Below are 24,729 nucleotides of genomic sequence, written 5' to 3'. Positions count from 1 at the left end.
CTGTGAGGAAAATGCTTGACGAAAACAGGCGAGTGACCTACCAACAGATAGAGGATACTTTGGGCCTAAATGCACCAGAAATTCGTTCGATTCTGTAAGATCATTTGCACGTGAAGAAACTTTGTTCTCTCTGGGTGCCGCATCAACTGACTGAAGAGCAGATGACACGACGTGTGACTTGGTGCCGGGAGATGTTAAAAAAGTTTGATAAGGGACAATCTCGGTATGTGAACAACATCGTGACAGGTGACGAGACTTGGCTGTACTATTACGATCTGCCGACCAAGGCTCAAAACAAAGTTTGGGTCTTTGATGATGACGACACACCCGTAATTGTCAGAAAATCCCGATCTGTAAAGAAGAAAATGATAGCTGTATTTTTCAAATCGAGTGGAATTGTGGAACGTGTCGTTTTGGACACGAAGAAGACAGTCACAGCTAAGTGGTATACTGAACAATGCCTGCCTAAAGTCATTGGATCTATGAAGAACCTGCAGCCAAAGTCAAGAATGGACACCTGGTACATCCATCACGATAATGCTCCAGCTGACCGCGCCAAAGCCTGCACCGAATATTTGACCACGACAGGACTGAAACTTCTCGAGCACCCTCCCTACAGTCCAGACCTTGCTCCCTGCGACTTTGCACTGTTCCCGCATGTGAAAATGAAGCTAAAAGGGAGGCGGTTTTCCAGTGATGAGGACCTTCTACGGGCTTGGGACAACGAGTGTGCTTTACTCCCTAGTGAAACTTGGCAGAACTGGTTTAAAGATTGGTTTCGGAGGATGGAGAGGTGTATTGAATGTAGAGGAAATTACTTTGAAAAAATTAAATAAACAAAGCTGTATTGCAAAACTTTCCTAGTACCCTTTGTATATCAGCTAAAAGTTAGCATTAGTAGAGGCATATGGTGTAAGAAAGTTTTCACCCATCTATTCACTCCAAATGTTTGTCTAGTTCTGCCTTGAATTTATTTAAGCTGTCTACTGAAACAAACTTCCACAGTGGAAGTTTGTTTCAGCAATCAGCCACCTGCTGGCTAAAGGCAAATTTCCACACATCTAATCTACAACTGTCTTTCCTCAATTTGAATTTATGTCCCCTCAGGTTTGTAATCTGAGTAAGAGGAAGAATCCCATCAGCATCGAGCTTGCTCAAACCATTCGAGGCCTTATATACCTCAATCAGATCACCGTACAGGTGCCTAGTCTCCAGACACTTTAAGTTCTGCAAATTGCAGAACTTAAAAAAAAAAAAAAAAAAGTTCTTGAAAAAATTCTTGAAACATGCTCCATTAAGATGGCTCATTCTGAAAGACTCTTGTATTTGGTTACTTTAGCAATGTCAGTCTCCTGAAAAATATTTCCTGAGTTTCATTTCCAGTAAATATAGATCTTTGAGTTAAAAGAAGATTGTTTCAATTTAAAAAAAAATCATTCTATAAAGCTTGGACTATCCTAGTTTTGCTGTCCCAAGTGACAGATTATTTTGTGCATAAAGCGAAGTGTTTGAAAAACAAGAACCTCTCATCCATGTGTTGTATGATGAACCTAAGAGTTTGTACTCTTCACTTTATTGTTCTCTCTCTCTCTGTCCCAAATCTAAAAAGAAAAAAATCTTTCTCTATTGTTACCTTTGAAAATTTCATATAAAATTCTGATTTTATGAAATAATCCAAATGAAAATAATCTTCCACAAGCTGCACAAATTTGAGCAGTGTGGCATTGGAGGTAAATTACTGCTATGGATAAAGGGATGGTTGAGTTGGAGAAGACCAGAGAGTGGTAATCAATGGACACTGCTCTTCATGGACTAATGTTATTAGTGGAGTCCCCCAGGGTTCAGTGTTGGGTCCATTGTTGTTTTCTGTATTCATTAATGATATTGATGATGGTATATCAGGCTTAATGTCCAAGTTTGCAGGTGATACGAAGGTCTGCAGGGTTGTTAATGACACTAATGACAATACGCTGCTGCAACAGGATCTAGAAAAGTTGAGCAGATGGGCCGAGAGGTGGCAACTGAAGTTTAACATTGACAAATGTAAAGTACTGCATATGGGAAGCAGTAACCCCAGAGTAACATATCAACTGTGTGGTACTACACTGACAGTGGTAGAGAATGAAAAGGACCTGGGGGTAATTGTGCAGGCAGATATGAAGTTTTCTGAGCAGTGCAGATGGTCAGCAAGAGTAGCTCACGGTGTCTTGTCAATGATATACAGCAATTTTTCTAGCAGGGATAAGGAGGTGATTATCCCTTTGTATAAGGCAATGGGTACACCTTGAGTACTGTATACAGGTCTGGAGGCCTCATTTTAAGAAGGATGTAGAGCTGTTGGAATGAGTACAGAGAAGGGCAACAAGATTAGTGAATGGAACAAAGGGTTGCTCTTACGAAGAAAGGCTTAAGTTTTGCAAATTACAGTGTCTGGAGACTAGGCACCTGCGAGGTGATATGATTGAGGTGTATAAAGCCTTGAATGGTTTGAGCATGCTCAATGCTGATGGGATGATTCTTCCTCTTGCTCAGAATAATCGCCTGAGAAGGCATAAATTCAAATTGAGGAAAGAGAGTTGTAGGATAGATGTGTGGAAGTTTGCCTTTAGCCAGCGGGTGGTTGATTGCTGGAATGAACTTCCATATGTCCTAGAAGTTGATAGCTTAAATAGATTTAAGGCAGAACTAGACAAACATTTGGAGCGAGTGGATGAGTGAAATGAGAAGGTTGTGTGGTTTTTTTTTTTTTTTTTTGGCTGATACTATATAAGCTGGCTTTCTTGAATCATGTGCCTTTGCTAATGCTAAAGTTTATTCTTTCTGCATCTTTTCCTATTCTTTTCCTATTCAGTGACTGAGAATGACAATTCAGATTGTTATTCTCCGTCACTCCTAATTCATGTGATTTTCTATTTAAAAGTTTACACAAAAAAGGCTGTGAAATACCAAGTTTTAATGCAGCTTCTCTCTGTTTATACTTAGTTAAGGCGTCAGAAGCACTTAGAATTTTGTTCTTTTCACTCAAACTTAAATCTCTACATTGCTGCGACATTTCTATTCTAAGAAAAAATAAGTCATGGTTCCATTCTCAATGGATGTCAGTTGCAAACTAAACTGAAGTCTGTTCATGGAAAGCAGGCAGTGGATACAGTACTGCACATATGCACTCTGAGATCACATGATCACTTGTGGGAAAAATTCAGATGTTTGGACAATGTAATTAAACACCAGTAACTTAGTCATAGATTGTTGTAAAACTTTATAGTAGTTGGTTCAACTGCTTCTTTCCCCAGTTGAATAGGCTGAAGGCAAAAGCATAATATTGGTGATTGTTTTTTTTTTTTTAGAATGGATGAGGTCATAAACATTATTTCGTGTGTCAGGATTGTAAATAACAACAGATTTCTGACTTAAATACAGTTTTAGGTGTGTTCTAGAAGACATTTCTCCTAATCGAAATGAAAAATGATAACATTAAATGGTGGTATGATCATATAAAGTGGCAGAATTTACATATATTATAATAGAAATAGTTTTAGATTTTCATTTTTGATTATAATAAGGAGCTAATAAAAATAACCAGTGATAACATTAACTGACATTCACTGTATAATAAATTATCCCAAGTTATACTTGCTGTTTTAACAATTCATAATAGAAATGTTGTATGTAAGAGAATATTTAGAAACTGTGGTTTTAGTATTAATAATGGAAAGTGATGCAAGAAAGCAAGCTCATACAAAAAAACTGACAGCAGCTCTTTGCATATCACCAGTCTATCCCCTCTAACAATTTTTGTAGTTTTTCCTTGAATCTATTCACACTATTCACTTCCAAAACACCGGATGGGAGTTTGTTCCAATAATCAACCACCCATTGGCTGAAGACAAATTCCTGTACATCTATCCTGCAACCATCTTTCCTCAGTTTGAATTCATGCTCCCTCAGATGTGTAGTCTGTGCTAGAGCAGAATGCCATCATCATTCAGCTTACTCAATCCATTCAAAGCCTTAAACATCCCAATTGGAACACTGTGCAGGTGCTTAGTCTCCAGACACTGCAATCTGAAGAACTAAAGCCTTTTCTGTTAAGAGTGCTCTTTTCTTCACCTTACTAATCACGTTACTCTTTTCTGCATGCATTCTAACAGATGCACATCCTTCCTAAAATGAGGTTTCCTCTCTGCAGTATTCAAGATGTGGCTAACCATTGTCTTGAACAAAGAGATATCACCTCTTCAGCCTTGCTGGCAAAAATTGCTGTATATCATTGACAAAACCCCATGAGCTGTTCAAGCATCCCATCTGCACTGCTAAGAGAACTTCATATTCTTCACTACACTGAGTATGGTAAAATAGTAGGTATGTTATTCAATTGCTGCTACCCATGTGCACTAAGTTGCATTTTTCAATGTAAGGCTTCAATTTCTACTTCTCCATATAAATAAATAAAAAATAAATTTTCTGTTTATACTCCAGCACGACAACCAAGTCAGTAGAGTTTACAATAAATCGTTAATACAAATATTTATCGTATTTAGTAGTCACGGGCTTGAACCCCGGTCCACTCAAGGAATGCGTGCTATGCACTTTCACTCCTGACCACTCGGCTACGTGAGGCCAACATATGCATAAGCTTCTCAGTCCACATGTAGAAGTAATGCAAGATCATCTAGACAAGGCTTCAATATACAGTGAAACTTCCCTTTAACGGACAGCCATGGGGAACGAAAATGTGTCCGTTAGAGAGAAGTGTTCGCTAACAAGAAGTCTGAGGGAGGAAAAAAAAAAAGAAAGAAAGAAAAATCGTTAAACGTTTAATGTAAAATTAAATTAAAATATATACAGATTTTTAACAATATTTTTGTAAATAATATACAATTACATACACAAGAGATAAAGTAAAATCGTTAAACGTTTAATGTAAAATTAAATTAAATTATATACAGATTTTGCACAATATTTTTGTAAATAATATACATACAATTGTGCTATGCATATTATGACTTTATCTTAAGAAAAATACATACAGTAATCACTTATTTTCTTCTGCACCTTCTTCCGGCTGATAATTTTTGTAAATAATATACATACAATTGTGCTATGCATATTATGACTTTATCTTAAGAAAAATACATACAGTAATCACTTATTTTCTTCTGCACCTTCTTCCGGCTGATAATTTTGTTTTTAACATTTTTTTGGAGTGAAGAAACCATCGAAAGTCCTGCAGTATCTTCTTCAGCGGCGAAAAACATTTTTAAACGATTGATTTGTATGAGCGCTTCTTCTATTTTCATCGGTGGTTCGTCGTTAATATGTTTCTTCGACAGAATGACCTCCTTCCATTTCTTCATCCTCACGAGAAACTTCTAGAAAAATATCGATGATATCTAGAGCACCATCTTCAGTATTGAGGTTCGAGTCTATATCTTTGTAGCCAGGGTCACTTGTAGCTGAAGTATCATACATTATCAATAGATGTTGAAGTTCTTGTTCTTCTTGGTGCTCCACATTGCTGTTCACAACTTCAATTTTTGCATTTGAGAAGCCAGACTTTACAAAACAGTTCACGACAGTTTGTTTTCTAATTGTGTTTACTGAAGAGGAAATCCATTGAATCGCATCTAGGATGCTGATTTTCTTTGCAAGGTCACTCGCACATGTTACATCATTCATGTTTGCAATGAGATGTCTTAAAACACGTTTTCTGTAGTGAAGTTTAAAATTTTTTATTATCCCTTGATCCAAGGGCTGACACTCTGCAGATGTGTTTGGTGGCAGAAAAACGATTTGAATGTTGGACAATTCAATGTGCGGGTGAGATGCAGCATTATCCATGAAAAGAATAATTTTTCTGTTTTGACGAATCATGTTTTGGTTAAAGTGACTTATCCATTCGCTCATGATATCTCGTGTCATCCACGCTTTTTTATTAGACTTCCAGTCAACATTCAAAAGATTCAACTTTATGCCCTTGAAACAACGAGAATTTTGTGGTTTTCCTATAACAAGAGGTTGTTCAAAGTCTCCCAGCATATTTGTACACAATAGTACAGTCAAGCGTTCCTTAGAAATTTTTCCGCCCTGGCACTTTTCGTTTTTTAGAGTCATTGTTTTTTCAGGAAGAGCTTTAAAAAACAACCTTGTTTCGTCAGAGTTGTAAATATCCTTAGCTTCAAAATAACAACATAAATCTTCCAATTTGATGGTCCACTCTGTTACAACCCCAGTATCAACAGATCCACCTTCACCACTTACGGTTTTCCAAGAAATTTTATGCCGAGTTTTGAACTTGTCTAGCCATCCCACAGAAGCTTTGAACTCATTTACTCCCATAGATTTCGCAACCTCCAAAGCCTTTTCCCTAATAATAGGCCCATTAATGGGAATTTTTTTAGCACATTCGCGACAAAACCACTCATACGTAACATTGTCAATTTGAAGTCCAACAGTTTTCGGGAATGATTTTTGAACGTGATCATTTCCATGTTGCCAAAATTGTTTGAGCAGGTCATTTTTTTTCTTTAGGATGTCGCTTACCTGCGTCTTTCCGATTTTGAATTTTGCAGCGAGATTGCGAACACTATTTTTTTGCCGATCATACGCATTAATGAGTTCGACTTTATCTTTTAAAGTTAAATGTTTACGAGAAGACATTGTGCACTTCACACGACACTGAACAAAACTGAAAACTGAAACTGAAAAGACAAAAGGCCGACCAAATTCCCCCCCCCCCTGCACACACCGAATTCATCAGAAGTTTTACACGTGCCTTAAAATTCTTGAAAAAGGGTTTAGAACCGCGACGTAAACCTTGATAAAATTCAGAGACTCTGAAATAGAAAATAAACACACGATTGAGGCAATATGTGGAAGAAAAGTTCCTAGAAAAAGGGCCGTGAGCTCGCCCGCTGTCCGTTACGGGGAGATCAAATTAAGTGCTATTCTAAACGAATCAGTGCAGATTTCCTGTCCGCGTCCGTTACAGAGAATGCCCGCTAGACAGAAGCTGAAAACACGTTAAAACCAATGGAGGTGAGTTGGGGAATTTGAAAATGTCCGTTGTAGAGAGATGTCCGTTAACGAGAGGTGTCCGTTAGGAGAAGTTTCACTGTACTTCAAAACACAGCATAAATTTGTTAATTTGTATGCATTTTGTCTGAGCAATCTGATTGAATACTATGATGCCGTAACAATGGAACTGGATGAAAAAAAATAATTTTGATATCATATACTTGGATACTGTTGCTCATAAAAGATCACTTGTATAAATTAGAGCAGTGTGGCATTAAGGGCAAGTTACTGCTTTGGATAAAGGTATGATTGAGTGGGAGAAGACAGAGTAGTTATTAATGGATACTGCTCTTAATGGACTAATGTTATTAGTGGAGTCCCCCAAGGTTCAGTGCTGGGCCCATTTTTTTTTTTAATATTTTTATTAATGTTATTGATGGAGGTACATTAGGCTAATGTCTAAGTTGCAGAGGGTTGGCAGTGTGGTTAATGACAATAAAGACAGTATGCTGCTGCAATAGGATCTAGAAAAGTTGGGCAAATGGGCTGAGAAATGGCAGTTGAAGTTTAATATTGATAAATGCAAATTACTGCATATGGGTAGTAGTAATCCTAGAGTAACTTATCAACTGTGAGGTACTGCACTTAGGGTAGTGGAAAATGAGAAAGACCTGGGGGTAATTGTGCAGTCAGATATGAAGTTCTTTGAGCAATGCAGATGGGCTTCTAGGACAGCTGATGGGTTTTGTCAATGATATACAGGAATTTTGTTAGCAGGGATAGGAGGTGATTATCCCATTGTATAAGGCAATGGTCAGGCCACATCTTGAGTACTGCGTACAGGTGTGGAGGCCTCATTTTAGGAAGGATGTGGAGCTGCTGGAATGAGTACAGAGAAGGGCAATGAGATTGGTGAGTGGAACAAAGGAGTGCTCTTACCAAGTAAGGTTTCAGTTCTGTAAATTGCAGCGTCTGGAGATAAGGCACCTGCAAGGTGATCTGACTGAGGTGTTTAATGCTTTGAATGGTTTCAGCAAGCTTAGTGCTGATGGGATTCTTCCTCTTGCTCAGACCACACACACATGAGGGGGCACAAATTCAAAATGAGGAAGGACAGTTGCAGAATAGATGTGTGGAAATTTGCCTTTAGCCAACAGATGGTTGATCGTTGAAACAAACTTCCATCTGTTGTTGTTGTGGAAGTTGATTGAAGTAAACATTAAGGAAACCATTTAAGTTAGGAATTCAAATTGAGGGAAATTTTGTTTAGAGTTAGACTTGCTTTAAAAATAGGGGAACCAATTGGAGATAGATATCCTGAAATAGTTAAACCACTGAACTGTTTGCAAGAGAAGGAATTATACAGAAAATTATACATCTTTAAACAAATAGTTATACAAAATTAAATATACAGAGTTATACAGATGTAGAATATACAAAGTTATACAGATAAAAATGTACTAAGATGTACAGGATTAAAAATATAAATAATTTTACAAATAATTATACAAAAAAAAAATTTGTTTTACTTTATATCTTTTAGTTACCAACTAAAAGATACTGTTTGAGGCAAAGAGCTAAAATGGATGTCACATAAATTGATGAGACTCGTGGCAGTGAAGAAAAATGTATGGGATTACATATAAATTATCAGGTGATATAGATGTCTTGAGGAGATATAAAACAGACTGCAATCAAGCCATAAAGGAGGTTAGGCAAGCTTACGAGTGTCTAGTAAAGAAAAGTAACAAAGATTTCTTCACTTATGTAAACAGTAGTAGGAAGTGGTTGAATCACATGGTCCACTAGATATGAATGGATTAACTGTTGTTGATCCTGCTCAGGTTACTGAGAAACCAAATGGGCATTTTGCATTTGCATTCACACAAGGAATTTTTTAGGGATGGGGATACCAGAAGTAAATGAAATAGCAGCAAGCTAGCAAAATTATTTTGTAATAACCAAAAGAAAGTGGAAACAAGAAATTCTTAAGCTTCCTTTAATATAACTGGATAGATCTCATCTATCCAGTTATATTAAAGGAAGCAGCAAAAGAAGTGAGCAAACCTGTAGCCATGACTCTGAGAGCATCCCTGGATTCAGGGGAAGTCACTATGGACTGAGATAGGCAAATGTATTCCCAATTCACAGAGGGGGATCAAAGGGTGAAATGAGTAATTACAAACTGTTAATCTTGGATTCTGTTCCAGGGAATGTTATGGAGCCAATGGTTAAAGAAGTAATGCAGGATCATCTAGATAGGAATGAACCCCACAGTTGCAGCATGGATTTATTAATGTGCAATCTTGTCTGACCAATCTGATTGGATACTATGATGCAGTAACAAAGGAACTGGATGCAAAAAACAATTTGACATCAAAAATTTCAGAAAAGCTTTGGTCACTATTCCATATAAAAGAATGCTGTACAAATTGGAGCACTGTGGCATTAAGGGGCAAGTTGCTGCTCTAGATAAAGGGATGGTTGAGCGGGAGAAGACAGAGAGTGGTTATCAACAGTTGCATCCCTTCATGGACTAATATTATTAGCAGCGTCCCCACCAGGTTCAGTTTGATTTAGTTTGGAGTTTATTGGCACACCTGCAACATAGGTTATAATATGCAAACAATAGTAAATGAATAAAAAACATAAAAAAGGTGATAAAATATTACATTGACCCACAAAAATTAGTCACTATGTCAAGAAAAGAATTATAAGCTATATAAGAGAGTAGAAAATTGTCAAAAAAAAAGGTATAAATGATGTATAAATAAATAATAAAATAGTATATTTTAAATAGGACTAAACATGTTAATTAATTTTAAATATTTTTTTATCACCTTTTTTATCTTTTACCATTTTTATAATGTTTTTTATTCATTATATTCATTTGTTTGTGTATCATATCTAGTGGACTATGTGATTCAACCATTTCCTACTACTGTTTACATAAGTGAAGAAATCTTTGTTGCTTTTCTTTACTAGATGCTCGTAAGCTTGCCTAACCTCCTTTATGGCTTGATTGCAGTCTGATTTATATCTCCTCTAGGCATCTGTATCACCTGATAATTTATATGTAATCCCATACATTTTTCTTCACTGCCACAAGTCTCATCTGTTTATGTGACATCCATTTTAGGTCTTTGTTTCAAACAGTATCTTTTAGTTGGTAACTGAAAGATATAAAGTAGCTTCTATGATAAATTCCTGAATGGTGTCCTTTTGGTAACTTCATCAGTATTTAATAGAATTTAATAACTGTTTGAGACTGCTGTATTGACATTTGCAAAAGCCCTTTCCCTTGCTTGTGACTGTAGCAATAGTTTGAGTGAATATTGTGAAGGTTAATTTAAAATATAGATCTTGGTTGAATTTTATTTTGGCAATGCCATGAAACTCCATTTAAGGCTTTTTCAGGTGTTGTTGGAGTTAAGAGTTTGGTCTGTCGGAGCATGAGTTATATTCATGTATTGAACAAAAGGATGTATTTTATGTTTTAGTTAATAGTGACTTAAGAGATGAGTATCATTGAATGGTGATATAGAATTTTAATGATTATGTAGAAGGTGCTGAAAATTTTAAGTCTCCGAACTTGCAAAATAAGGAAAATACGGAACTAGGCTGCATTCTCTTTGGGAAGGGAGAATGCACAGACTCATTTTATGAAGTGACTTCCAGTGTCACAGTTTAACCCTGAATAAATGGTGGTGCTGCATGTTTATTAGAGTGTTTGATTTCAGTCATATTTAATTATATAATTGCTGAAGCTGTAGAACTCAGTGAAGCAGAAGACCGTAGTGATTTCTACATTATTGGATTTTTTTTTTTTTTTTTTAATTTTAAAAAAAAAATCCAGATTTTGGAGAAGTCTAGAATGTTCAACAGCCATTTGAACCCAACCATTGCCCCCCTTTCTTGCATTGGTGGACCTGATAGCATAGTAGTTTCACTATTGCTTTTGCTGTACAATATTTATGCCTGTGTGAAATGATAGATATGCATGTGGGGCACAACGTTGCACCTGCAACAGGTGCAATGTTACCAGTTTTACTACTTTTACTACTTACAGCTACTTTTGTTTTTCATATTTTTATTATATCTGATTAGCAATTAATTATCTGTATTTTCTGTTCTTATTGGCTTAATTGTACAAGCCTATAAATGCTATGAAAAGTTAAATTTTTACTACACAAAGTGGTATTAATGCATCGCAGTACAGAGTCAGTTAAAAATGGTTAAAACCCTGACAAGTTGGGTTTTTTTCCTTCCTTTTTTTTTTCCTTTTTTTTTTTCTTCCTTTTTTTTTTCTTCCCTTTATTTTTTCTTTCAGGGAAGTTTTGCCACTCAAAATCAACAGGATATGTCACCAGGCATAACTACCAATGTTGCTTTGAATCCAATTGAAGGTGTAGTTACTGGTATCACTACTGTTACAGGAGAATCAGTGCTTGCAGCCATGAGTGATGGAGAAATTTCTGATTTAGGTAATCAGTCTGGCTTCACTTTACATTCTGGTACTGTAGATTCTCCACTTGATCAACAAGAATTGGCAACAATAATGCAAGAAGCACAGGTATGAAGAGCTCATAGTTGGCTAGTTTAACTTTCAAGTTTTAATGTATTTTTATTTTTTTTTTTGGTATTTCTTTTTATCTAAAGAGTAACAACAAATTAATCAATTAACTGCATTAATATGTTAAAATGTCATAAGTTTCAGTGATATTTCAGTACTAATCTTATATCTTCAAAAATGAGAACAAGCCTAGAATGGGCATTGACTAGACTTCTGTATGGGTTCTTATCAGAAAGTTCTAATACTTCATTACAAAAAAGTGCTGTAGGTAGAGTGCCAAGGTGATGAGTAAGCATAGGTGAGGGGTCACCACATTCCTGATTCAGGCCACTTCCTGCTTCATCAAACCAGTAGTGAGCAGTATATGCATGTGTGAAGTTCGGGCATATTTTAGGCCTCTATCACAATGTTTTTGTGAAGAAAAAGAAAAATGGTATGGAAATTCTCTAAATGTTAAGAACTGCATTTGGTGATATCTGTTTTTCACAAAAGGCTGTCATTTCCTAGTGAATGAAATAATTCAAAAATTTGCTAATTCCATAAAAAAAAATTCATTCTGATTAGCACTTAATCATACAAGAACTTGCTGATGAGCTGGTAATCTCCTTTAGATCATGCCAGGTGATTTGACTGAAAACCTTTAGCATTCATTGAGTGCCAGCAAAATTTGTTCCAAGAGTGTTGAATTATGACTGAAAGATAGACCATCAAGTGTGTGAAGAGCTGAAAAGGATGAGTGAAAAATGGACCTAATTCCACCAATTAAGTTTTTAATGGTGATGAAATATGAGTGTATGATTGAACCTAAAAGAAAATACCAGTTGCCCCAGTGGAAGTCACCAATATCACCCTGTCAAAAAAAAAAAAAAAGAAGCACAACCAGTTGGCCATGTGTGAAAACAGTGTTGTTTGATTTTTTCAGCAGTCAATGCTTTGTTCACTCTGAATTTGTTCAGAATGGTCAGATGTTAAACTAGTGATCTATTATCAAGAGGTTCTCATTTGATTGAAGGAAAAAGTTAGGACAAAATGTGCTGGTTGAAAAAAAAAAAAAAAAAAAAAAATCCCCATTCCTGTAGTAGGTAAAAACCATTCCCTTTACTCTATATTCACATAACTTTGCCCCAGTGTGATCCCCCCCATTTGAAATGAAACTTGAAAGGATGGAAATTTAATGACATTCCAACCATCCAATATAGTGCGTGAGTGAAACTGAACTGTCATTCATTGTTGAAGAGTTCTAATAATTCACTTTCATATCATCAGAGTGACGCTACTTTGAAGAAGATATTTTCATAAAATGTACATACTATAACTTTTTTTTTTTTTTAGAAAAATTAAACTTTTGAACTTTCTGATCAGACTTCATATTCACTTGTTTTGCTTTGATATCTAAAGCCATGCCACATCTAAAGTTACTATCATAATAATAAATTCATCGATTTCTGGTATTTGCTTCCTTAATCTAACTGGTTGCACTGACTGATTTCACACTTGCTAACTTTAAGAACCCAGAAACCAGAAAATGTTTAACACAGATGGGCTTGCAGCAAGAGACCAGAAAGTGTAAACAGTTTTGCAAAAACACATTTTGACGAGGAATGCAATCTGTATGTTTAAGTTAGCCATAAGATATATGTTGGAAGTTTGGACTAATCATATTGTGCTAATTACATTGATGAAAAAATCTAAAAACAGCCAGAAATATACTGTAGATCAGCAGTGGTAAATCCTAGTGTATCACAGAAATTGAATGGCATGAGTGGTATGCTTGAGAAAAAAATGCTGACTTACAGTATTTATGAATGACTGTAAGCCATTCATATTTACACTACAAAAAAGTATTTTTTATTTGGAGACAAATTTAATTTATAATCTATCAGCCACATCTAGGTGGTGAAAATCATAGATGTAATTGTGCACAAAATTATGTGGCAACAAAGTCCTCACCAGAAATTTTTGAGTAATGTTATCTTTTTATATCAATAAAGACTGTTTTTATTATTAATAGTATTTTTTTAATTTATTTTCTATGGCATAAGGAAATTGTTAAATCTTTCTTTTTTTTGGCTTATTTTTTACATACAGGCTGGAAACGGTTTACCTTTGGTAAACCGTTTCCAATTAAATTATACTGTTATATAATTTAATTGATTCTACTTGTGGTATTTAAGATTGATAAAATTAAATTCATATATCAGAAAATTGATTAATATTGTCCTTGTTCTGGCTTATCCAAAGAGTAACGGTTTACATACAAACACCAGCACTGCTTCAGTTTAATACAGGTGTGTTTGAAAAGCAAAATGTTTCTGAATATGAATTTTGAAGAAACAGTTTTTTGAGTTTCACAACAGATGATATACTCATATATTTTCTCCTCTCAGGAAAGAATGCCAGATTGGCTGCTGTTAAACATCTTTAGTGTTTTATAATTAATATGATATTATTGCTAATGGTAATAACTAACTTTCTCACAAAAAGGAAAGAAGTTGCAGTATACAAAATAAATTCCTACTTATCACTAAGGGGGAGTGCTGATTTAAGACCTTAAGATGCAAAGGAAGCCATAATATTAAAAACATGCTTTAGTTTAATACAGAGGGCAATGGCTGTATACATCATAAAAATACTTGCTTACTAAACACCACTAAACACCTACTTATAGTAAAGTTATAGACCAGATACAAAGATTATGATTTTTTTTAAAAATCATTATAAGATGAGTGGCATTTAATGTAATCGAAAAATTACACAAGCTATTAAGAAATGCAGTAAACAAATTTTAAAGTTTCTTTAAACATTTCTTTGCTTTGTTGAAATTTTTTAAAAGCAATAAATTTTTTAATTACAGAACCTTTTTTCATTATCGGAAAAAAAAATAAGCTTCTGCAAATAAATATAACAGAAATGTGTAAAAAGACTAAAAGGACTAATTACGAACTTTCAGAAACAAACACTGATATTAAATTAAATTAAAGATAATTCTTTATTAAAACAAATTGCCACAATCATGTAATGCTATACCTGCCTGTCAGTTGGGATTAAATATTTAAGAACAAAAGTACAGTGGAACTGTAGGACACTTTCAAGGCATTCATCATTGAAGCTACTAATACATTCATTCTATTAAGGAGGTGCTCCACAAAGAAGGTTCCAAGATGAATAAAAAAAAGATATAGTGAGTTGTTAGAGCAGAAAAGGGCAAGGCCATGGGACAATTTCAGAGTGATAGGCAGTTAAAATTCTTATATTAATTATAAGTTAGCATTAGTACAGGCATATGATAGCATCAGCCAAAAAAAAAAAAAAAAAAAAAAAGCACTTCCCATTTCACCCATCCATTTGCTCCAAAAATTTGTCCAGTTCTTTGAATTTATTTAAGCTATCAACTTCCACAACGACAGATGGAAGTATTTGACATTACATAACTGAACTTGAGAGGAAAGTGTTTGACACAATTCTACATGTGAGTTTATTGTACAAGTTCTAGAAGGTCCTGAGATGGATTGAAGTGTGGCTGAAATGAAGATAGAGGGTTGTTATAAATTGCTATTCTTGGGAGTGGCCCAAACTCTGAGGGAGCCTACAAGTAGGCTCCCTCAGAGTTTGGTGCTAGAGCCAGTCTTGTTTCTGATCTTCTTGAATGATACAGTTCAGTGAATAAAGGGTATATGATGTTGAAATTTTGGATGGCATAAAGGTTGGATTGGGTGGTTGACAGTGCAAATCATTCTGAGCTTCTTCAAAATGATTTGGTCAGGCTTCGTGAATAGTCAGAGAAATGGCAGTTACAATTTTTTATTGCAGTATTAACAAGTACCTTCCTTCTTCAACCTTCTTTACCTTTCTTGATTGGGTTCACCATGAAAAATAACAATAAATAAAAAATAAAATCCAAAGCAAGAGATGCTTCTATTAAACAAAATTTACTCTTTCCTCAAAAGGTTTTCAAGAAAAGAGGAAAGAGGCCATAACACACACATAAATGGTCATTCTTATTTAGTCAATATATGGGTAATGTAAAAGTAAAGGCACATGAAATGAACTGCTCAATTCTGAATAAACTTTCAAGAATATTTAAAATTTTGTTCTGATTCAGAGCTCAGCCCAAAGGTAAGTGGGCTGAGCTTTTAGCCATGAATTTCAGACTTTTACTTTTCAAACATTATTTATGAATTTTTAGAATGTTGAGAATTTTGGAATGTTGTAATTTCTCAATGTTCCGAAAATTATGGCACATTGAATGCACCCTCTCAAATATATTGCAGCGAACATGTTGAGGATAAGTTACTATTTTGGATAAAGGGATGGTTCAGTAATAGTAGATAGAGAGTAGATATAAATGGTCACTGCTCTTCACTTCATGACCATTGCTATGTGTGGAATCCTACAGGGTTCTGTTCTAGGTCTCTTACTGTTTCTAACATTCATTAATGATACCAGTATAGGTATTTCAAGTTTAGTGTTTAAATTTTCCGATGATACAAAGGTGGACAAGTAGTTAATGACAGTAATCAAGATATACTACTTCAACAAGACAAATTATTTAGAGAAATGGCATAATCCTAGAATAACTTACCACTTATCACCAACTCAAGATTGCCGATAATGAAATATATTAAACATACTTGAGCACAAACTGTACAATATGATATGTGGTTTTCTGAGCAGTGTAGACAGGCTGTTAAGACAGTTTATTGGTGTTTTGTCAGTGTAAGAACTTTGACATTGAAGATAAAGAGGTGATTAGTCCTGATGTAAAACAGTCATTAGGCTACATCTTGAATATTGTTTACAGGCTTAGAGACCCCGTTTTAGGGAAGATGTGGACTTTGGAAAGGGTATAGAGAGTGGTGATGAGTTTGGTAAAGGATATAAAGGGATAATCTCATCAAAAGAGACACAGTTTTATAAGTTACATTTGTAAATAAATCAACGGGATGCCCTGGTTGGAGGTGTTTAAGGCCTTGAAAGTACAAGTAGACTAAATGATGAGAAAATGTTTTCACTTAGTCATGTGATATACACAAGCGGATATAAATTTAAATTGAGAGAAGGTATAATTATAGACTAGATGTCTGAAATTTAACCTTCAGGATAAATGCTGAAAGAAGTAGGTTAATGAAGTGAGGAAGGATGACATTAGTTACTTTATTTTATTTTTTAATAGTTAAGTTCAGGGCAAGAGCCTTAAGCCATGAAAAAAAATCATTGGGCGTAGCCTCTTTCTGTACATAGCTGTGAGCAAATTGAGTTTTTGATTTAGTGCATTGATCTTATATTGTGAATCACTTTGCCACGAGTTATTTTGGTATTGTGCTGCTATAAATAAAATGCCCTGCTGGAGAAGTAGATTGCTTTTTATTTAATGTATATGCCACTACTTTTTTGATCCTTTTTTGGGATCTCATCAATGGGCAAGTAGGCATTGTGAAGACGTGAACAACCCAGAGATCATCAACCTTTGCCCCTGCCTCTGCCAGGGGCAAAGGTTGATGACGTTGTAGAGCGAATATCATCTTTTAAGGACACAAAAGGTGATATAGTTGTACACGTTGGCACTAATAATATTAAGAGTAGGAGACCAGCAGAATTACTTAACAAGTACAGGTCACTGTTGAACAAAAGCCGAGAATTAGGGTTGAATTTGAAAGTGTCTGCAATTCTGCCCAGACACGATAGGAGGGAGTATATGATGAGAGCCTTGTCGATCAATTCGGCCCTGGAAAGATTGTGCAAGGCTCAAGGGGTAGAATTTTTTTCAGCCTGGACTGTACTTGTTAACAGGAGAGATTGCTTCTACAGGGATGGGATACACTTAAATAGAAAGGGTGCAAGAATATTTGCTGATGCTATCGAGGCAGTGTTAGGTGGGTCGGAAAACTGCTAGCTTGGGGGGAGACAAAGACCAATAGATTGACAGTAGCCACTGGCAGAGGTGAAAGAGATTCTTGCACTGCTTCTATTAGAATGAGCAGAAGCCTGAAAAACAAGATGCATGGTATTTCAGAGACTGCTGGGAGCCATTGCGGTACAAGTAAACACATGGGTTGTGTTAGGGTAGCTAAGAATAGAAACAGGTGCAGGTATACTTGCGTGTACACCAATGCTAGGAGTTTAGTAAATAAATTTGATGAATTTGAGGTATTGCTCAAAACATCAAAGGCAGATATTGTTGGGATATCAGAGACGTGGTGTCACACAGATATAAGGGATGCAGAACTGCAATTTGGGGAGTACAGCGTCTACAGAAAGGATAGACAGGATAGGAAGGGGGGAGGGGTTATGCTATTAGTTAAGAAACACATAAAAACCAAGGAAGTGAAGCCAGTCGACATCGCTGGACAGTGCAGTGTTGAGTCAGTTTGGTGTGACATAAGCATTGGGAGATCAAATTTGAGAGTAGGAGTGTGCTATAGGCCTAATGACTCTGATGAGTATAATAAGGAACTGTACAGGGAAATAGAGTGGGCCAGTAAATTAGAGAGTCTTATAATGGGAGATTTTAATTTCCCGGATATTGACTGGAATTTGGGGGCTGGTTACTCACGCACTATAGCAGGGCTTTTGTGGATTTATTGGATTATTGTTTTCTACATCAGCATGTTCGGGAGGCAACTAGAGGGAGTAATACTCTTGATTTGATTATCAGTAGTGATTCTTCATGCATTAAGAATCTGCAGATAAATGAACCACTAGGTGGCAGTGATCACAGTGTGCTGAAGTGGGATTTACTCAAAGAGGTAACTACCATTAGGGGTAAAGGGAAGGGTTATTGCTTCCGTAAAGGCGACTACGATGGACTGAGACAGTATTTAAATTCTATACAGTGGGACCAACTGATGATGTTACCAACAGCAAATTCAAAATGGGAAGCATTCAAAGAACTTATCTTGGAAGCTACTAGGCTTTACATACCAACTAAGAAATATTGTTCAAGGTTTAGGCCAAAATGGATGTCAGATGAACTAATGAGGCATATGGCAGAGAAGAAAAATGCATGGGATACTTACAAATTAACACATCACACAGAAGCCTATGATAGATACAAGTTGATATGCAACCAAGTTACAAAGGAGGTTAGGCAGGCGAAGGCAGATTACGAGAAATCCTTGGCAAGGGATGCAAAGAAAAACAGCAAAGAGTTCTTTACTTATGTAAACTCTAGAAGGAAGGGGATGAATCAGATTGGTCCACTTGATATTGATGGGTCATCTGTTGATGATCCTGCTCAGGTAGCTAACAAACTAAATGAATATTTTGCATCGACATTCACACATGAGGAGTTATTCAGCAAGGGGAATGCCAGAGGTGTATTCAACTCTAGCAGTAAGCTACAGAATCTTGAAATAACTGGGAGTAAAGTGGAGGAGAAACAGTTGAAGATAAACACAAGAAAGGCACCCGGGGTGGATAGGATCTATCCAGTTATATTAAAGGAGGCAGCAAAGGAAGTAAGCAAACCCTTAGCCATAATTATGAGAGCTTCCTTGGACTCAGGGGAGGTACCCATAGACTGGAAATGTGCAAATGTGACCCCAATTCACAAAGGAGGATCAAAGGCTGACACAAGTAATTATAGACCTGTGAGCTTAACTTCTGTTCCAGGAAAATTAATGGAGGCACTGGTTAAAGAAGCACTGCAGGATCATTTAGACAAGACTTCAGTTATAGCTCAGACACAGCATGGTTTTGTTAAGGGGAAGTCTTGCCTGACCAACTTGATTGGATACTATGATGCAGTCACAAAAGAACTGGATGCAGGGAATAACTTTGATATTATATACTTGGATCTTAGAAAGGCTTTTGATACTGTTGCACATGGAAGACTGCTACACAAATTGGAGCAGTGTGACATTGGAGGCAAATTGCTGCTATGGATAAAGGGGTGGTTGAGGGGGAGAAGACAGAGAGTGGTAATCAATGGACACTGCTCATCGTGGACTAATGTTATTAGTGGAGTCCCTCAGGGCTCAGTGTTGGGTCCATTATTGTTTTCTGTATTTATAAATGATATTGATGATGGTATACCAAGCTTAATATCCAAGTTTGCAGACGATACAAAGGTTGGCAGGGTTGTCAAGGACACTACTGACACTATGCTGCTGCAACAGGATCTGGAAAGGTTGAGCAGATGGGCTGAGAGGTGGCAAATGAAGTTTAACATTGACAAATGTAAAGTACTACACATGGGAAACAGCAACCCCCAGAGCAATGTATCAACTCTGTGGTACTACACTGACAGTGGTAGAGAATGAAAGGGACTTGGGGGTGGTTGTGCAGGCAGATATGAAGTTCTCTGAGCAGTGCAGACGGGCTGCAAGAGTAGCTCATGAAGTATTGTCAATGATATACAGGAATTTTTCCAGCAGGGATAAGGAGGTGATTATTCCATTGTATAAGGCAATGGTCAGGCCACACCTAGAGTACTGTATACAGGTCTGGAGGCCTCATTTCAAGAAGGATGTAGAGCTGCTGGAACGAGTACAGAGAAGGGCAACAAGATTAGTGAATGGAACAAAGGGGTGCTCTTACGAAGAAAGGCTTAAGTTTTGCAAATTACAGTGTCTGGAGACTAGGCACCAGCGAGGTGATCTGATAGAGGTGTATAAAGCCTTGAATGGTTTAAGCATGCTCAATGCTGATGGGATTCTTCCTCTAGCTCAGAAAAATCACCTGAGAGGGCATAAATTCAAATTGAGGAAAGACAGATGTAGGATAGATGTGCGGAAATTTGCCTTTAGCCAGCGGGTGGTTGGTTGGTGGAACAGACTTCCATTCCTTGTGGTGGAGGTTGATAGCCTAAATAAGTTTAAGGCTCAGCTGGACAGGTATTTTGAACGAACAGAGGGGTGAAGTGGAAGTGGGTTTTTTTTTTTTTTTTTTGGCTGATGCTGCATAAGCTTGCTTTCTTGCATCAAATGCCTCTACTAATGCTAAGTTCGGGGCAAAATCCTCAAGCAGTGAAAGCTATAAAAAGTCACCATTCATGTTGGACATAGCTATGAGCGAACTGGGTTTTCTATTTAATGCATTGATCTTATGTTATGGAGGCACTTCATCATGGGTTATCTTCATCATCAATATCAGCCATTTTCAATCTGTTGCAGGATGAAGGCCTCTCCAGCAACTTTCCAGTTCCTTCTGTTTTGTGCAGTGACCATCCACTTACTACCCACAAACTCATGAATTTCATCTGCCTATCTCCGTCATTGTCTTCCATGTCTTCTAGCTCCTCTTGAGTACCATTCTGTTATTTTCTTAGTCCATTTGTCATCATGTCTTCGAGCCATGTGTCTTGCCCAAGACCATTTTAGTTCTTTAGTTTTGATAAGAATGTCCTTTACTTGAGTTTGCTGTCTAATCCATGTGTTTCTCTTCTTATCTAACAGTCTGATTCCCAATATAACTCTTTCCATTCCTTGCTGTGTAGTTCCCAGGTTCTCTTATATTCTTTTGGTGAGTGCCCAAGTTTCACTTCCATAAGTCATGGTGGGGCATATACATTGGTTCATTATTTTACATTTCAGACAAATTGGGATATTGCTCCTCAGTATGTGACTATATTTTGTGAATGCTGTCCATCCAAAATTTATTCTTCTCTTGACTTCTAGCTATTTATTATTATTACAGCCAATGACTTTCCCAGATAAGTACAGTGGATTCCAGTTATTTGGGCCACCGGTTAATTGGGGCAGCCGTTTATTTGGGGAAAATCTTAAAAAAACAGAACCCAGTCGAGAAAATAGCCAGGGTTTACTTCGCTTAATTGGGACAACATACTGTTTAATCAGGGCAGGAGACCGCTGCACTGGAGATTACCTTACAGTTGTCTCCGACTGTACCACATGGTTTGGTCTGATTTTTGGAGGTCACAACCATAAAACAATTAGCAGTCACCTGTTTATTGGGCTTTTATGTTAGTGCAATCTATCATAAATGGATAGTAAACTCGATTTTATTGAATTTGCGATAATACCGACAGCTGGAATTCTTTGGGTTATTATGCTGAAATGTGTTTACACTTCCATGGAATCTTCAATCATATAAAAAAATTTATTTTCAGACTCTTCTCTTCATTCCTATTTTTAAAGCTTCGTAACTTGTTACTCCATTCACATTTGCGCGTATCTTGTTACTTGCAATTTGTGTGTGCCGTGTTCTTTGTTATTGATTGCTTCTCTTTTTACTGTTTTAAATTTTAACCCCCACCGACAAATGCCAGTGAACAGAAATGTCAGCTAGTTAGTATGTACATATTACAGTGCGTATTAATTATTCCGATTATCACGTATATTCTTCCAGTTTTCACATATCATTTAATTTTTTTAATTGGTAAGGTAATAAAGGGTAAATTTGTGCTAATATATCTTTACTTTTATAGTCTGTGGATAATATTCCTCCTATTTTCGCTAATTAGAATCGGTTTTTAACATAATTAAAATTCAATTTACAAACGTGATGACAATGACTGGCGCTTACTACACATCGTATAGTGAACGGAACTTTACTATGGTGACTCCATCATAACTTGATTTGATTGTACAGTGAACAAATTGTAAAGCGGGGGTCCATTGTATTTTTAACTTTTTTTACGTGAAACTTCAAATAATTGAGGCAGCTGCTTAATCGGGCCAAAATGCACTAGTCCCAATGTGTCCCAAATAATCGGAATTGACTGTATATGAATCCACCTTTTCAATTACTGCTCCAATGATTATATCCCTTTCTGTGGCATACTTGTTCATCATTAGTTTTGTTTTAGCCATATTCATCTTTAGTCCGAAATCCTGACTAACTCTGCGTAACTGATTAAGATTTTCCTCTAATTCTTTGGGATCATGGCTTGTGATCACAATGTCATCTGCAAATCGTAAATGGTTTAGATACTCTCCATTCACATTGACTCCTTTCTGCGACCAGTCTAATCTTCTGAAAGCTTCCTCAAGGGCAGCAAACAACTTCGGAGATATTGTGTCTCCTTGTCGAACTCCTTTCTTAATTTTAAATTTGCTACTGTCTTTGTCTAGTCTCATAAAGGAGGTAGCATTCTCATATATTTTCTTCAAAATAATGATATATGGGGTATCTATGCCTTTTCTTTCCAGTGTCCGAAACATTGCCTTGTGCTGTATGGAGTCAAATGCCTTTTCATAATCCACAAATGCCAGGCATAATGGTGTTTTATATTCATTTGCTTTCTCCATTAGCTGTGATATTATGTGAAGGTGATCCCTAGTTGAGAATCCTGTCCTAAAGCCAGCTTGCTCTTTCGGTTGATTCTCATCAAGTATTCTTTCTAATCTGTTAGTAATGACCCTAGTGAACAACTTGTAGATGTGGGATAACAAGCTAATTGGTCTATAATTTACAATTTCTGATTTATCTCCTTTCTTATGCAGCAAAACTATGATTGCATTATTCCACTCCACAGGCGTCACACATTGTCTAATGCATTTTGTGAAGAGTCTTGCCAGTTTTTGTGTCACGTCTCTTCCTCCCAATTTTAACAACTCTACAGTAACTTCATTTTCACCCGGGGCTTTCTGATTCTTCATTTTCTTCAACGCATGTTCTAACTCATCAGGAAGGATATAAGGTATGTCATATGTGTTATTAAATTGTGATCCAGCTTCCCCACTGCTGGCATCATTCCCTCACTTCTTGTATAATTCTCTATAGTAGTCTTCTGCTATTTGAATTATGCCTTCTCTACTATTTATAAGTACACCATCACTATTCTTCGATTTCAGTGTCATTTGTCTTTCTGTATGGCTGCTGATTTAAGTCCTTTGTTTTCCCTTAATGCTTGTTTTACTTTTCTTGCGTTAAATTTTTTATGTCCTTTTTGAGTCTCTTTCTAATGGCTTTGTATAACTCAATATACTCAATTTTATCCTTGTAAGCATTTATCTTGCTCTTCATTTGTTGTCTTTGGTTCATCATGATAATTGTTTCTTGACTAATTTTTTCTTCTTTGGATTTCTTTTTACCTATTCTTGGGCTTTATCACTTTCAGAAAGTTGTAGTATTCCTCATCGATATCTTGGTCCTGAACAGTCTGCAGAAGCTAACTTGTTCTTAAGTTTCAGTACATACTGCTTTTTCTCCTCTTCTGTTATCCCAAAGACCTTAGTATTATTTATTGAGTCGTTTTTTTCTTTCTTTTCTTACATCTATATCAATTCTTACCATTCTGTGATAAATTCCAACATTTACCTTGTTCAGGAAGTAACATCATTCACGATATATCTTTTGTTAGTGAGTATGAAGTCCATTTCATTAGTTTTTAATCCATTTGGGTTCTTCCATGCCCACTTTCTGTTCACCCCTTTTCTTGAAAAAAGTGTTCATTACTGACATTCCTCGAGATTCTCCAAATTCCACAAGTCTTTCACCTCTTTCATTTCTTTCACCAATTCCAAAATTTCCTATAGTTCCCCTTTCTGTGCTGTTTTGTCACTTTCCAACCTTAGAATTGAAGTCCCCCATAATAATAGTATAGTGGGTTTTCTGCTCATGTGGAAGACTCTCAATTTCGGTGTACATTTCTTCAACCTCTTCATTGTCATGGCTTGATGTTGGTGCATAAATAATTGTAACTTCTAGCTTGTACCTATTAGAAATCCTGAGTAATAGCCTTGACACCCTTGGTGATGTACTTTTGAATTCAAACTGTTGTTTTTTATATCTTTATGGACCAGAAAGCCAACTCCACCTTCACTTCTTTCACTGTTTCCATTGGTGTACAGCAGATTTCCACTTGATAAACTTATAAGTGATTCATTTCTTCTTGTTTCATCCAAACCGATGATATTCCAATTCACATTTTCTGATTTCTTTTCCAGCTCTAATATCCTATCTTCACCAATGAGTGATCTTACGTCGTAACAGGCCAACTTCAGTTTCCTTGCAATGACAGCCTGGTTGTACCCAGATATTCTTAGCACCCTCTGCTTTCACTCTGATCCTCTCGCTGCTGTAAGAGGGGGAGTGAAAGCCGCTGGGGACTGAGGGCCATTTGTTTCATTATGCTGTCATGCACTGGAGAGTTTGGTCTTTTCCTCTTCACACTGACCAGGTGTCTTGAAGAGAACCACTCTACATGTTCGTTGCTACCTAAGTGGCGTAACAGG

At 36.4% G+C, this 24,729-nt stretch overlaps 1 protein-coding gene across 1 annotated transcript in view; it reads left to right on the top strand.

The window, feature by feature from the left end:
* The window catches only part of LOC150080571 (protein BANP-like), a 161,107-nt gene that overhangs the window by 120,267 nt on the left and 16,111 nt on the right, over nt 1-24,729 (top strand). Inside the window, exon 7 of the mRNA XM_090381938.1 lies at nt 11,348-11,590. Within this exon, the coding sequence (XP_090238064.1) occupies nt 11,348-11,590 (243 nt within the window). The remainder of the gene's footprint in view (nt 1-11,347; nt 11,591-24,729) is intronic.

Source organism: Mastigoproctus giganteus, chromosome 9, assembly GCF_048544385.1.
Source record: "Mastigoproctus giganteus isolate SK-2022 chromosome 9, ASM4854438v1, whole genome shotgun sequence".
Classification (NCBI taxonomy): domain Eukaryota; kingdom Metazoa; phylum Arthropoda; class Arachnida; order Uropygi; family Thelyphonidae; genus Mastigoproctus; species Mastigoproctus giganteus.
Note: the sequence above shows the minus strand (reverse complement) of the source record. Positions and strands in the feature narration are given on the sequence as shown.